Source organism: Ambystoma mexicanum, chromosome 4q (assembly GCF_040938575.1).
Source record: "Ambystoma mexicanum isolate Mex_15411 chromosome 4q, UKY_AmexF1_1, whole genome shotgun sequence".
Classification (NCBI taxonomy): domain Eukaryota; kingdom Metazoa; phylum Chordata; class Amphibia; order Caudata; family Ambystomatidae; genus Ambystoma; species Ambystoma mexicanum.
Genome location: NC_090928.1, coordinates 1,287,170,527 through 1,287,186,928, shown reverse-complemented (window position 1 = coordinate 1,287,186,928; position 16,402 = coordinate 1,287,170,527). Strand labels below are relative to the sequence as shown.

The following is a 16,402-nucleotide window of genomic DNA, read 5'->3' as shown; positions in this document are numbered from 1 at the left end:
ATGCCTAAATTACGAGCATGGAGAGAGATAGGGAGATTAGAGGGACGAAAGTGAATGAATGGGGGAGGAGAGGCACGGGGAAGAGAGTTAGAGGGAAAGAATACAAGTTCGGTTTTGTCAGTGTTAAGAGAGAGAAAGCGGGAAGACCTCCAGTTGTTAATGGCAGTAAGGCAGGAAGAGAGTTTTTGGTGAAGGTCAGATGAGGAGGAGAAAGAAAGAGTTGAGTGTCGTCGGAATAGAAGTGGTGGGAGATGCCAAACGAGGAGACAACGGGCAATGAGGGAGGTGTAAAGAGAGAAGAGGAAAGGACCAAGTACCGAACATTGGGGTACGCCGTATTCAAGAGGATAGGTAGGAGAGGACCGGCCACCCCAGGAGACAGTAAAGGAGCGGGAAGAGAGGTAAGAGGATAACCCGTTGAGAACAGAGCCTTTGAGGCCAAAGGAAGAAATAGGGCTTCATCACGAGTTGGGCGGTAGTTCCGGCGCTAATAGCGCTGGTGCTATCTGCCCTACCGCCAAACCCACCGGTGCTATTAGCGCCGGATCACGGGTTTGGCAGATTGAACACATTTGGGAATGCCCCATTCCCCATTGGGCTCAATGGGGAAATTTTGCGCTATTACCGCCGGATCTGCCGGCGGTATGAGCGCAAAATTTCGGCGGATTTCCCCCCAGCTAAGAGCTGGGGGGAAATCAGCCGAAGCCATGATCTGGCGGATCCTTAAATGCGGCGGTAATAGCGCTACTGCCGTATTTAAGGGTTACCGCCAGACTTGTGATGAGACCCAGAGTGTGAAGGAGGAGGTGATGATCGACAGTGTCAAAGGCTGCAGAGAGATCGAGGAGAATAAGGATAGAGGATTGTTTGGCGTGGTGAGCAGAGAGAAGGGAGTTAAGGTTAGAGGTGAGACCAGTTTCAGTGGAATGCTTGGGACGGAAGCCTGATTGGTAGGGTGGTAGGAGAGAGGAATTAGTGACAAAGGATGAGAGCTGAGAGTAGGAAAGGCGATCGAGAAGCTTGGAGAGGAATGGGAGAAGAGAGATGGGTCTGAAGTTAGAGGTGAGAAGTGGATGAGCAGAAGGTTTCTTCAAAATAGGGATGATCGTAGCATGCGTGAAAGCAGAGGGAAAGGTAGCAGAGGAGAGACAGATGTTGAAGAAGGAGGTGAGGTAGTGGATAAGGAGAGAGTAAATCTTAGGGATTAGAAGGGAAGGGAGAGGGTCAGATGGGGCGGACGTGGGGTGGGCTTTGGATAGGAGGGTAGAGACTTCAGAAGGGGAGACGGGAGAGAAGATGGACATGCAGGATAGGGGGGGGGGAGGAGTAGAAGTGAAATCCGAGGGGGTGTGGACTGATAAAGTCAATGGCAACTTTACATGTTCTGGGAGACAGTAGTCCGTCCCAGAAAATGGAGTTAAAGTGGGAAGTCTGAAAAAGACAACCCTGTGTCACTGCACTGAAGGTGCTGTGTAACACACAGTAAAAAGATGATGCCTATGGAGTAGATGAGGATCCACAGTCTATGAAAACAAAAATGTTTAAACACATACAGCAAAACACACATAAGAGTGGGAAAAAAGGCTCACACTTATCAGGTGTGAAAAAAATTAATTCTAGAAATCTAGAAAAGCTGCTGAGGGACTCGGTAGGTAAGGGAAATTAGCCATTCTGGAGAATTCTCCCTAATAGTAAATGGATATGATTCAGAAAATACTGCAAAGAACCTGGAAGAATATTTTGATGACTTTGAAAAGGTGCTTCCAGGACCAAAGAGAGCACTTGATGCAGGGAAGACATCTTTTTACAGCTTACTGGTTGTCTGACAATATTTTTAAGGTAGCAATAAGTGAAAATGATCGGCACTGCGGGATCCAGAGGGCAAACCTTAAACACATGATTTGGTCCTGCAGGAAGATAATTTTGTTCTGGAAAGATCTGAAGGAAATAATTTAATTGTTGCTAGAAAAGCTGCATTCTCTAGAACTCTTATCAGCTATCTTGGACGCCACACATTAACTCAACTTTGAAGAGTGCATTTTCTCTGAATACTGAACACAGTCACAAGGATGACATTGACACTATGTAAAGCGCAGGACGTTGAGATGGTATGTGGACCTGCTTAAACTAGTTGTCTTGGAGCAAGGATTCAGTCCAGTAGGAAACTCAAGGGACACATGAACCGATTTGGTCAAAGTTTACAAATGTATATTGAAGGCTGGCACCTTATCATGCACGTGCCCCAAAAGGCAGACACATTGACACATCCCACTAGGGAATGAAACGAGGAGAGTAATTGCAGAGAACCAACATTCATATAAGTAAAATAAATGCAAGCAAAGAACTCTGCTGCCCGAGAGCGCTCTGCCAAAAAATACATGAGCAGCACGTTAAGAAGACATAAATCGTCATGGATGACATCATACTGGCTTCCCGGTACAAGCGTCCAAACTATGGAATACCATCCCCGCGCATTTACGTGCAGAACCCTCATTTAACCGGTTCAAACATGGCACGAAGTGCTGGCTCCATAACATGGACTCCATGACAGCCTAACTCTTTGACCATAGCTTTATGGACTGCTGCCAGTCACTTGTAATTAATGTATCCGTGTATGCACTTGTTTTCTTTTATTATGCTTGTAATAACTTTCAAACTTTTTTTGCTGACTGTTTTGATTGTACCTGCCTGTAACTGTAACGTAACTTTGATCAATGGCTCCTTGTAACCAGCTCTAATTTACGCGCCCATATGCCCCCGGGCCTGTTTGCGCTTTATAAATAAATAAATAAATACAAATACAAATAAATACATAAGAGACAGTCTAACAGGCAGCATTGGCTATGCATATTTACTACTCCCCGTTCCATAGGGGAAGCCTGGGTCCCATTGGCTGCTGTCTCTCCGTCACTCATAGTACACATGGTCAGCTGGGCTCATCCTTGCAGGGTGAAGGTCAGGCGAAGTTCTTCAGAGATAATGTAGAGCTGTCTAACTTAACTAACCAACATTGACATACATGAAATAATGACTGGTATAAACTATCACATGAAAAGAGGCTATTGGTGTGAAATACTTGCATACTAACCCGTGTCTTTTATGGGTGCGTTGGGTTAGGGGTCGTTCCTCAAGGTGCCTTCTCAGAAGGGTGGATCTCTGAGGTGTGGTCTCTGGGGCTTCACATTCTTAAAACATATTAGGGATAGATGTTTGTTACCAGAGTATATGGCCACTCAAGATTAGGCATATGGTAGGATCCAAGGGAAGGGTCGGGTGACCTGATGCATTCAAAGGGAATAGGGGGCATGGGTTCAATGGACAGTGGATTAGCATGGAGGGGGTGGAGAGAGCATGAGAGTCGGTCAACAGAGATGGATGGGGCGCTGGGACTGGAGCAGGCCTTGGTCTCATGTTCTAGGATGAGCGCATCTTGTCAGTACTCGATACTTGCTAATGGCAACAATGAATAACTGCGTTTCCATGCGAACAAGAGTCCTGCTGAGCTGGCAGAGGGTGGAGGTGGCAGGGGCTGGCTGTGAGCAGGGCGGGAGATGGAGAGTGGACATTTCAGCAGAGGGCCTAGAACAAGATGGCGTTTGGAAAGACACAAAATGGAGTAGACTGCAGGCCTTAACATGGAGTTTATGCGCTTCTATTACAAATGGGAGATGCAAATAAGTACAGGAGGGGTGGAGATGTCCCCCCCCCCGCACCTCCCCTTAGCTCATTCATCATTTACCTGGTACGGGAATGGTGCAGGGAGGCGGGATATACTGCCTCTCCCCAAACAATATGTGGACAAACTATTATTGGAGTGTACGGATAGATACAGGTGTTTGCCAGTGAACCATCTCGGATTGCGTCCACATTCCACTCGGCTACCCCTGGGTTTTGTGCGCATTATCAAATAATAAACTAAACTCACTCTTCTCTACCCCTGTCACTCACCCCTTCTATCAGTCCATACGCATGTCCTGCAGCTTTTCCCCCACTCTAGGTTTTTGCTTCACCTCCCCCCATAATAACGAAGTTATACTGTTACTAGGTTAGTAACACATAAAACATTTTCTAATTTTGTAGATTTTGACCAGTTAATTTGTGTGTGATCAATGTTCAATGTGCTTGTTGCAAACTTTAAAAATGAAAACAAAATACAATCCGTCTTTGGACATAGTTCAATACGGTAGGAGTGCTTGGGGAGCTCATGAGTGGAAAGAGCTGCAGTTTGGCCTGCTCCAGTTTTATGGTACGACCTTCTTTTAAAATTTAAATTAACACTCCATAGAAGTAGAAACAAGTTGTTTTACATGTTAGGGCTGTAGGCTTTATCTCTCCAAAGAGGTTCTGCTCTTAGTGTTAGCATAATCCTGTTGGATGAAGTGCAGTGGAATGAGGCCATGTGTATCCATAGGGTGACTTAACACTTGCCCCTATCCCTCAGTTTTTGGTGCTGTTGAATGTTTCCTTTGTGCCCTTCTCCCGGGAATGCCGGTCAAGTGGCACAGAGAGTAGAGCGCTCGCTTTGACATCTTTGCAGAACTTGCTAATGCAGGTACGAATCCCGGTGGGCCCAAACTCAGCCTTTCATCCTTCCGAGGTGGATAAATGAGCACCACATAACGTGGGTAATAATAAGCAGCGCTCAGATACCTGAGGGTTCGTAGCGCTATATAAATGCCAAATTATTATTATTATTCTGCACTGTTGTTAATCTAAAGCTGCAATAAGTAACCTATTACTTCTAGCTTGTGTGCATACCTAGGTGGACTCTTGCAAAGCCTATCGATTAACCGTCCGGACTTCCATTCATGCTTTAGTCCTTCTGTTTGTCCTTTACATTAGGTTTCCCTTCTGAATGCTTCCTTGGATTAATCAAAGAAAGACCTAGTCCTTCATTCCCAAATTGTGCATACCGAAAACTAGTGATTGTGCTGGAGTTGTAGGGTGTAAGCCCTGGAGGGGTTGAAACACAACAGGTTGTAAAACTGATGCTTTGTGTGATTGGTTCCTCTTTTAGGTGGCGGAGAGAGCACTTTACTACTGGAACAACGAATATATAATGAGTCTAATCAGTGACAATGCAGCCCGAATCCTGCCCATCATGTTCCCTGCACTCTACAAGAACTCGAAGAGCCACTGGAACAAGTACGTACTTTCTGGTTTCTCTTCCTAACAGGATTCTGCACTCATGCATTGTAAGAGCTGGCATATGTGTCGAGCTTTACGCAATCAGTCAACATCACCCGGTTCATAAGCTAGGAATTTGTCCTGAAGCCAAGTGGGATGCTTGCAAATAAAGCTTGGTTACACCTTCAGATTAAACAAAAACCTTGGTTATGCAGTTGTCCGATTGTGAACAGGACACTGCCTGCTAATGGAGGACTGATGAATTTGGATCCACTCCAGTTCATTTTTCTCCTTCTAAAAAGAGCATCCATAGAGCACAGGTTTATGCATTCATATGTTTCTTCTTTGTCAGCAATTCCACCTTTTCAGTTTTCAGTGTCTCTTCAAATGTTTTTCTTCTCTCTTGGGAAGACTGGCTCAATTTTGGATCCTCACCCCTCTTTGGTAAGTCAGCAAGGACTACAGCAGGTTTTGTGATGCTTGGCTTTACCTTTCAAACTGTGATAGCAGACCAATTTCTATCAGTCCTCTGAACATTAAACGTCTGTGTGTCTGTTAAGATCCCAAACATCAATTTGTAAGTTTTAAAGTTTCATATTTCAGGGGATTGAGGCTAATTTCCAAGTGCGTTTGATTACCTTCCAAGTGTGTGCGGGAGACTTTTCCTTCTTCATTACTTCAGGTGACCCATATCATATAAGTTCTGTACTGTTTGCTAACTGGTCTTGGTTGCTATCCTTTTCCAGTGTGCGCAGAGGGCTCCATAAGTTCAATGCAAAGCTAGACACTGATGGTGGATATTGGCCAAAGTAGCCATTCGGGGGCACTGCATCTTAAGGCATGGTGCCCAAAAGAATAGTGCTGCAAGAAAACATTATTTTGCTTATCTACATTATGAAGAGCTTAACCTCCCCTCGACAGCAAGTGATTGGCACACCTCAACAGTTTCCCGACCAACTCTTTTTTATAGAGGGTTGTTTGGCTAAAAACCAGGTCATCAAAGCTTTGAGGCAAGGTCTCCCTCACCAGAAGGTTCCATTTCATCCCCCCTCACACACCCTAATCAGCCCAGATCATGACTGTAGAGCCAGGGGAAGGAGGGACTCTGAATTTTCTACCCCAGATGGTGCAACTCTCCAACCGAAAGTGAACTGATCTGCTTCCTCTGGGGATTGCACAGTTCCACCTCAAACCCAATAATGTGCTGATTTCTACCAGCCCACTCTGCCTGAACTCGGTAATAGCTGATGGGGCCACACTCTGCATTGGGAACTAGGTCCCTCTAACCTCCATGGAAAGAGGACACCATGTCAGTAACAGCACCAAGAAGGTTTGAAAAGGCTCCAGCAAGCAAGTCACAGTCGACTAATTTTAAGACTGTTATTAGCCAGGCAGCAGGGACAGCCCTTTGAAGGACAGCTACAGGATGGGCGCACACTGTGCAGCAAAGTGGAGGCCAAGTAGCAGCAAGCATGAGATGGGCTACCACTTAATTCCGTCAAATACCAAGGAGACAGGAAGGCTTCTGGAGAGCATCATGGCAGGCAACACCGGAGGACAGCAAAAGAAAAGCCCAGCTAGGGATTCATCAGCATGGAAAGACAACACAGAAGGGCAGGGCTCAGCCAGGACATCTGAGGAAAGACCCTCCGTAGCAGCCCATCTGGCCAGCAGTATTCCAAGCAAGTTAGCACCCATTTATAGAGTGACACAGGGTCTCCTCAGACATACAGACTCTCAGAGAGGAAGGGTAACCCTACCCACATATCCACAACCGTGCAGCATTCAAGGTCTTTTGGATCAGCCAAGCTTCCATGCACACACCCTCACAGATGTATATTGAGGTGTCTGGGAGAGCCCGATAAAGTTCAGACTGCAAGCTGAGCTAACCAAGAAGCTTTTGTGGGCTCTAAAAGAGCCTACATACTCAGGATGACCCTTTTACCTTTTCCCCCTGGCTGAAACAAAGGCCAGCACAAAATAGCCCAGTGTAGGACTTGAAGCTTTTGTACCCAAATGGCGGAAGAGGGGTGGATTCCCTGGACTCGTCACACTCCCCTCTAGTCTGTGGCACCCCTTGGCCCAGATATGGTATCAGCTGTACATATGCACAGGGCCAGGGGTGGTGTTCTGCGGTTCCCTTTTTTCCATATCAACTTGCAGGAATATTTTCTACACTCTGCTGCCACTTAGAGATATTTTTCCCACAAAAATGTCACCCAAGTCCGACTTTAAGCCTTGTGACGGATGCGGATGCAGTGTTTCCCTATCCAACCCGTATGCAAGCTGTATTTGGTACCTCAGGAAGGATTACGGCGTGGTTGATCGTTGGGTGTCTGCTGGGTGTCTGTCCATACTGTGATGAATCCTGCAGCATCATCACAAAAACCCTACCTAAAGTCTCCTCCCAGGTGCCATGGGAAAGGCAGACGCTCCCTGTTCCTGACCCTGGTTGCAGTATTAGCTGGGAGTATCACCCGGGAGGAGAAGGGGAACTGGAGGACTTTGTGGGATGGGATGCAGTATTTGTCTTCCTCAAGGAAGGGAATAGCATCAATACCGGCATTTGTAACGACGTCAAAAAGAGCTTTTATTCTCTCAGACTAACTGCAGCCTCGGGCGTGGCAATGCACCGCTCTCCAGCACCTCACTTCAGTCCCTTTTTTCCGCATGGACGGTGTTGGAGCTGGCAGCCACCTCTGAGACCTTTTTTAGCTTTCTGCTTGCTCCCGGTTTGTTTTTTCAGTTCTTATTTCACTTCCCTTCGGTTCCTCACCTCCCTGGCGCATGTCGGCCGCAGGAGGATTCACAAGGTGTGCCTCTTGCGACCGCCCGTTCCCGGCCTTGGACCCCCATGCACTCTGTCTTGAGAGCTCGACCACCGATGGGGCTCATGTGTGGCCTGCAGCATGCTCGGTCACAGGGCATTGAAGAATAGGTCACGGTGGATGGAGATCTTTCACACTTCTCCCCCTCTCCACCTTAAGCACTTAGTCTACGGGACCTCTTGTCAAGACAAGGTAGGACCTCTGTTCCGCACGGCTCCACAGCGCAGAGAGTCCTTCCACGGGGTTCTCACAGATCGGGGTTCCTCACATTCTGGTTCTGGCAGGCCTGAGACCTCCAAGGTTACTGGCTCCCAACCTGAGGGGCCCCGCGGCTCTTCTGGGCGGTCCAGGGATAGACCGGAGGCCTTCCAGGCTACTGGCCGCCAAGCTGTGGGGTCCAGGGGCCCTACCACGTTGTCCTCGGACGGACAAACGGGTACGTCCTCTTCTATCTACCCCATGGGGTAAGGGATCGTCAAAGTGCCACCTCCAAGAGTAATTCCTCGGCTAGATCCAGCACGGCTACCAGCACAGGTGCCGAGTGCTCCCAGTCTACCGGAGCCGCGTTATGACTATTGGCAATCCGGCTGAGGACTCGGGGCGTGGCGCAAGGCTTCAAAATGGTGGCGCTGCACGTCCCGTTCCTCCGGCTCTACCGGCCCCTCCTCTGGTTCAAGCCCTGCTGGTCGTGCTGACCCCTTCACCTACTCCTGTACCACCAACGCTCCTTCCCCTCACCCCCTTAATCGCCGTTGGACTTGTCTGCGACCTGTTTGCCAGGGCCCGGATTTCCCTTGGCCTGTGAAAAGGCAGGCGGCGGGTGTACGCCCAGGCATCTGTTAAGGCCTTTCATGACTGCCTCTAGGGCCTGGCACAGGTCTTGGGAGGGGGGGCAGGGGCAGAGCTCCTTCCTGAGGAGGCCTCCAGGAGTCTGGTGTGCAGGCAGAGGTCTTGGGGAAACGCACCACGACCCGGTCTGGCATTCCACCTCAGAACGATGTGCTGCAGGTGGCACAGGTGGTCTGGGAGAAGCCCAGGGCCAACTGAAAGCTAGCCCAATTTACAGCGGCACCCCTTAAATATATTGGGGTACCCCTAATCACACTCACACCAGAGTAAATGCACCCCTCTAGGGAATTAAGGCCAAGAGTCATCTTGCAAGAATAACAAACTTGAATCTGTACAAAGATGAGGATGGAGGGGCAAAGGACTCTGCCCCAACCAGCATTTTGTCCTTCCGTGGCCAGCTCCTCCAGACTGATGGCAAGCAGGCTCCTTTATATACTGTTTAACTTGGTTACTGGATACTGGCATAGCTCATCCAAAACTGTTCTTCTTGCCTTACAAAGGATTCTGCAGTCACACTTCTTGCATGGCCAGGTTACAACCTACTTAGCATACTGCTGCCTCTGCAGGAATACATTGTAGCTCTTGTTTAGTATCATCCTTGCCGCCATACTCTTAACACTTCACTCAATATTCTTATATTTTATCTGGTCCAGTACTTCCACTTAAAACATCATTTTCACATAATGTTGCATTGTGTGCATGAGCAAGTACACTCCCCTATTCTTAGTCTGCATGGGCTTTTGATGGACAGGACACAGCTGCTCAGTTACCTTGCGCGCTCTGCCAGCCTTAGTCGACACCAGGAAATGCCTGTGGTCTATTTTTAGCACAGGCTGCATTCACCATGCTTTGAGAAAAGCGAACTACAATTTAACAGTTTTACAAATATATTCAATCTGAATAATTTGCACCTTATTTAAATACTATCTTAATTTAGTGACACTCCTCCCCCCTGGACTCTTGTAGTGCTTAGAAACAGTTAACAGAAGTCTTGCCTAATTCTAAAGCGCTTGGGAATCGTGGGAATGAAGAAAGGCACTAGCTACTTCCCAACACAATGCCCGATGAACAAGAAGTTGGACAGCAGGTTTAGGCTGACGGGCGGGGACCCAATACGCCTTGCCTCCCACCCGCAGCCCCATTCCACTGTGGTGGCCACGTCCTCTTTATATTCTAAACCAGCGTTTTCCTCCACGGGAGTCCCCTCCAGTTGCCTCTCCAAGGAGGGCAAAGTGCTTGAGTCCTTGGGAAAGCGGTGTTACTCCATCTCAGGACTGCATCTGTGGCAGGCCAATGTGGGCGCCCGCTTGGCTGCGGCTAACCAGAAGCTGTGGCGGGAGCTCTGGGAATTTCGGACAAACGAGCCTCCTTCAAGGCCGGTCTGGCAGATGCCCAGGCCATTTCGCAGTACCTCGTGGAATATTTGGTCTCCCACATCAACACAGCCAGCAGAGACCTGTGTCTTGGGGTCGAGATTAGGATGGCCTGGATGCACGCCACCAATCCTAGATCTGCCCTTCGAGGGCGTGGCCCTTTTTCATTTGTCTACTGATGACGAATTGACGAAGAAGAAAACCTCCACTAAAACTGCCAAGTCCTTGGCCATCCTGACAAAGCTGGGTCAGAAACCCTTCCCTCAATCTCAGGGTAGGACCGAGTTCAAACCCCAAAGCAGCAGAGGACGTTGTGTGGGTTTTTTTGCTCCCCCTCCTCTGACCATGCCTCTGATGCCAAGAAGCAGTGGCGGAAGGGTCGGGGAACACATCTCACCTATGAGGGGGAGGGCGGGGGGACGGGGCATTTGGCTCTGTTCCACGACACCTGGAAGTGTCTTTTCAGCAACCCATGGATCCTATCTGTAATCCCCACGGACTTCAGTCTTCCTCTACCATCAACTCTTCCTCTTCGTCAGCTTGGGTCCCCGGCTAACATGCTCAGACTATTTTACTGGAGGTTCTTTCGCTCTTGGAGATAATGATTGCACTTTGGATAAAGGCGCTATATAAATAACACATCATTATCATTAATGATAATGATGAGATAATGATGTGTTATTTATATAGCACCTTTATCCAAATCGCTTTACAGAGCACATATTTACAAACAATATCACTCAACTGAAAATTGGTACTCATTTATCGGCCACGGAAGGCTGAAAGGCTGAGTTGGCCTGGCCAGGATTCGAACCTGCGCCTTGCAGATCACGCTCCGATCGTAGCAGCAAGCGCTCAACCCGCGGAGCTATCTTACCGGCATATGCAGGCGAGATGCAGGCGATATAACCACTTGCTCTTGTAGACAGGGGCTTCGGTTACTGCGGTAACCAATAACAACCAGGCTGGCCTGAGGGTAGTCCTGGACCTGACTTTCTAAATCTGTCTTTACCGCTGGAATGCTCCTGTAGACAGGGGCTTCGGTTACTGTGGTACCCAAGAACAACCAGGCTGGCCTGAGGGTAGTTCTGGACCTGACTTTCTAAATCTGTCTTTACCGCTGGAATGCTCCTGTAGACAGGGGCTTCGGTTACTGCGGTACCCAAGAACAACCAGGCTGGCCTGAGGGTAGTCCTGGACCTGACTTTCTAAATCTGTCTTTACCGCTGGAATGCTCCTGTAGACAGGGGCTTCGGTTACTGCGGTACCCAAGAACAACCAGGCTGGCCTGAGGGTAGTCCTGGACCTGACTTTCTAAATCTGTCTTTACCGCTGGAATGCTCCTGTAGACAGGGGCTTCGGTTACTGTGGTACCCAAGAACAACCAGGCTGGCCTGAGGGTAGTTCTGGACCTGACTTTCTAAATCTGTCTTTACCGCTGGAATGCTCCTGTAGACAGGGGCTTCGGTTACTGCGGTACCCAAGAACAACCAGGCTGGCCTGAGGGTAGTCCTGGACCTGACTTTCTAAATCTGTCTTTACCGCTGGAATGCTCCTGTAGACAGGGGCTTCGGTTACTGCGGTACCCAAGAACAACCAGGCTGGCCTGAGGGTAGTCCTGGACCTGACTTTCTAAATCTGTCTTTACCGCTGGAATGCTCCAAGATGATGACTCCCACGCACATAGCAGTCTCTGTGTGCAGGGGACTGGATGTGCTTTCTGGACCTCAAGGATGCGTACCTGCATGTACCCATATATCATACCCATCAGAAGTTTCTGCAATTCACGATTGTCGTACCACTTCCTGTACAAAGTGCTGCCCTTCGGCCTAAACTCGGCCCCTTGTGTCTTCTCAAAGTTGATGAATGCAGTGGTGGGCCTTTTCAGCCTGGAGGGCCATCATCTATAGAGGCAGATGAAGTGTCCATAATCCATGGGCACTCCCGTCCCCTGCATACTTAAAAATACTGGCAATAACGTCCAGTCAAGGTTACTTTATATACTTAGCATGTCATCAAAACAACCCACCCTTTAAATACGCATGATTCAGCTAGTGGTTTTTAAAGGTTTCTCTTATCCTCATACACATACTTTGCACTACATTCATGGACCCAAAATAATTCTAGTGATATTTAGACCACACACAAATTCAATAAGAATTCCAAAATAATTCAAAAAAAGTTAAATAAAAAGCTCAACGCGTGTCGAGAGCAAATCTCTCTTCTTCAGGAGCAAACAAAAGTTATTTACAATTGGTAAATGCACTTTTCTTTATATTATAATGCATCACTCTGCCTACTCAAGTCGGCATCCAACCTCCCAAACTCACAACCAATAGAAAAAGAAACTGGAAGGACGTCATAGAAAGCAACCTATTCGAATAACTGGAGTTAACCAAACCCTCAACTGCAGAACTAGAGCTAGCCGACCTAGACGGGAAAGCAGATCTATTACACAAATGGATTGCAGATACAATTGACAAGATTGCCCCAGAAAATCCATTCACCCCATCAAAAAAAGAGCAATGGCAAAATGGATCTCCCCACTATTAAGCACCAAGAAAAGGAAAACAAAAAGATGGAACTGGAATGTAGGAAAGAATACAACCCAGACAAAAAAAACTGTTCCAAAAAGAAATCTGCGCATAAAAGAAGGAAATTCAAAAGGCGAAGAGAAGGCATTATGATGACAATCACCAATGCCACCAACACTCAAAAAGAAATGTTTGACATCATTGAAGAAATGAGAAACCCACCAGGCTGTGTTAACACACCAACCCCTTCAGAGAAACTATGCAACGACCTGGCAGACCACTTCAAGAAAAAAATCAATGACATCCGACAAACCATTCAGCAGAGTCCAACCAACCACAACATACAACCAAACGTACCTAACTCAAAACCACAGCACACACTCAAAAACTTTCCTTAAATATCAGCAGAGGCATTCGCAATGCTGGTAAAACACAGCAAGAAAGCTGGTTCACCCATGGATCCCTGTCCCCTGGACATCTACAAATCAATCCTTGCACAAGGAACGCCAGCAGAATATTACAGAAACCTTCTAAATCTATCACTAGCAACAGGAACTGTACCAAGGACCTTCAAATCGGCATAATTCAAACCACTTCTAAAAAACACGAGTGGCGACGTAGAAGACCTCCAACTACAGACCGATCTCAAACATCCTCTACCCGGCAAAAACTACTGGAAACCTACGTATACAAACTAACCCAAAACAACGTAGAAAAACACCACCTGCTAAACCAAGCTCAAGTCGGTTTCAGACCCGCAAGAGGAACGGAAACAGCATTACTACCCATTTGGGATGACCTAAAAACTAACGCCGCAGACTCGAACACAACCTCATCCCTTATTCTGCTCGACCTCTCTGCAGCCTTGGACACAGTTAGCCATGACACCCTAACCAAAAGACTAGAAGACATAGGCATAACAGACACAGCAATACGCTGGACTTAATCATTCCTAGCAGACAGAACAGAAACCATATGGGTTAAACCCTTCAATTCCACCCCACGAGTTAACGACTGTGGAGTGCCACAAGGATCCTCACTATCGCCACTGTACTTCAACATCTACCAGACCCAGTTATCAGAATCTTCAAAAAATACATTAAATGCAACATCTACACAGACGACACTCAAACCATCTACAAAATCAAAGACACCCAACCCGATCATTCAACCCTAATCGTCTGCCTAAAAGAAGTCTTCAACTGGATGAATGCCAACAACCTGAAAATCAACCCAGGTAAAACAGAAATCATGATCATATCCAATGACCAAGAGAACAAAACCACCATCCTGTGGCCAATGGAAATGGGAACCGCACCATCACCATCTAAGGTAGTAAAAAATCTGGCATTGCTGATGGACAACACCCTAACCTTAGAACCACAAATAAATGCAACAGTCAAATGTTTCTTCGTCCTCTACACGGCAAGAAGAATCCTACCTTTCCTCTCCTTCACGCACAGAACACTCACTATCGTCGCCCTCATCATGTCAAGAATCGACCATGCAAACAGCCTCTGCCTCAGAATACCTCCTGAAGAAACTACAACGGAGCCAAAATACAGCAGCCAGACTACTGCCCAAACTATCCAGAAGAGACAACATCACTCCTGCCCTAAAAACACTACACTGGCTCCCAGTGAAACATCGCATCACCTTCAAAACAATGTGCATAATGCACAGGGCAATCTCTGGACAAGGAGCAGAATTCCTACAAAAGAAAATAATCTACAAGCCAACGAGACTCCTCCGGTCAAGCAACGAAATCCGCCTTGAACTAAAACCGTACCTTAAGAAAAAACTTGAAGGCACCTCCTTCTACCACGTAGACGCAAAAACCTGGAACATCCCAAAAGAAAGAGAAACACCAAAGTTCACCTAAAAATTGCCACCCTCAAACTCTCTCCCCACATCACTCCCTGGATGGCCATCCATTTTCTAAAGCTCAACACAGGAGAAATTACCTACCGGTAATGTTCTTTCTATGGATTTATGGATCCTTCATCTGATATCCCTCCAGTGTCCGCTGCTCAGAAACCTTTTCAAACGGGGGTGCAGTACGACCTGACTCCTCTACGCCGGATGGGACACCAGCAGTACATCTATTACATCACTGCGTCCCATACCTCAGTTCCCCACCTTCCCCGGGAGCTCCCAGCTCGGCAGTCTCTGCAGAAGAATCCATAAGGATTCAGCTTAATGAGAGCTAAAATAATGCATTCCAATCACTTTTTTTCTATCTTGTTTTTCTTTTCTTTTTTTGTGAGGAACAGCCACCGTACTGATAGGCAAGTTTTGGTGCTTCATTGGTTTTGTTGCTAACATCCATTCATTATTACCTCAAGTTGTCTGACTAGTACTAAAAGTGCCCTCAGGAGAAGGGAGTAATTCTCCTGATCCACGTTGCTTTTCATAGTGTTGGGGTCAGTTAGGGTAGTTTTGGACAGCAGACTTATTTCTTTGGACACACTAGTGATATGGCAAGATCGTATGCAGTACCCTTTGGGTGCACTCCAACAACCCTGACCTCCTGGCAATAGGAACCAAACCTTTGGTATAAGTTTGTAGTACACAGGTTGGTAGCGTGTTGAGCTGCCAGGCTTATCTCAAGAGGGGTCAATGTAAGCTGTAGGGGAGTTCCACAGAGTTTCACAGTGACAGGTATTCAAATATACACTTACAGACCAGGTTTCTTGAATAAACCATTATTAATTTATCAGCCAGAGTAAGCCTTCTTCAGAAGGGGCAATATAATAGTAACACACAAATAGACTCCAAACATACACACTCTTAATCTTTCTAAATCAGTAAGTACCTTTTTGGGATGGCACACAGACAATCCTACACCCTCAGGTGACTCTAGTAACTAGGACACTGTGGACATTAATATACCACTGTTTGAATTTAGAATCCGACCTGGGAATATGTCAAAGAAAAAGATAATTGGAACAGAACAAGAGATCACACAAATATTCTGAAGCAGGTAAGTACTTTTGGTAACCCCCAATGCAAAGTTAGTTAACCCCTTCCTGGAAGGAAGACCAAACACAATGTCATAGGGAAGAAGAGTCATTCAGGGAGCCAGGATAGGCCAAAGTCAATTGGGCAAATGTCTAGGTGAGCTGAAGCACTTCTTGCAGGTAAGTAAGTCTTGCACAATGTTTCAGAAGTCTTTGTAGAAAAGAAGACATCAAAGTGGGGCAACAAGCTGATTAGGCTTGTGAAGTAAAGAAACTGTTAGCAACTCTACAGAGCAACCAAGACAAGTCTCTGCAGAGGACAAGTAAGGTTACAACAAGAGGTAAGTTCTTAGACTGTACAGTACCTTTAGGTTAAAGAAAAGTGCAGCAGATGGCTTCTGTCCCTGTGCAGCTCTGCAGATCCTGGTGTACCTGGGCCTCAGTCGTGGGGACAAGAGGGTGGACTTCTGGGGATTCCCGCACTGCAATGGGACGGTCACTTACCGCAACCGACAATCTTCAAACAAGTGGCACTTCAGTGATTCAGCTCCTCACGTCTACCGCAAATAGCAACACCACAGTTCAAGGCTGTTGAGATGGGCTTTCCTTTCATCTGCGGTCCAACACTCAGCTGAGATGGCTCAGGCTCGGTCAGTCTTGCTTTTTGGGAGTCCGGAGGATCTTCCTGGAGCTCTTGGCCAGTTTAAGAGCAATGCACACAATCTGGTGTT

The 16,402-nt window shown here is 47.1% G+C and overlaps 1 protein-coding gene across 4 annotated transcripts in view; it reads left to right on the top strand.

The window, feature by feature from the left end:
* Positions 1–16,402, top strand: part of PPP2R5D (protein phosphatase 2 regulatory subunit B'delta) — a 741,061-nt gene that overhangs the window by 614,082 nt on the left and 110,577 nt on the right. For all 4 annotated transcript variants that reach the window (XM_069608914.1, XM_069608915.1, XM_069608913.1 and 1 more), the window contains exon 12: positions 5,018–5,145. In XM_069608914.1, the coding sequence (XP_069465015.1) occupies positions 5,018–5,145 (128 nt within the window). The remainder of the gene's footprint in view (positions 1–5,017; positions 5,146–16,402) is intronic.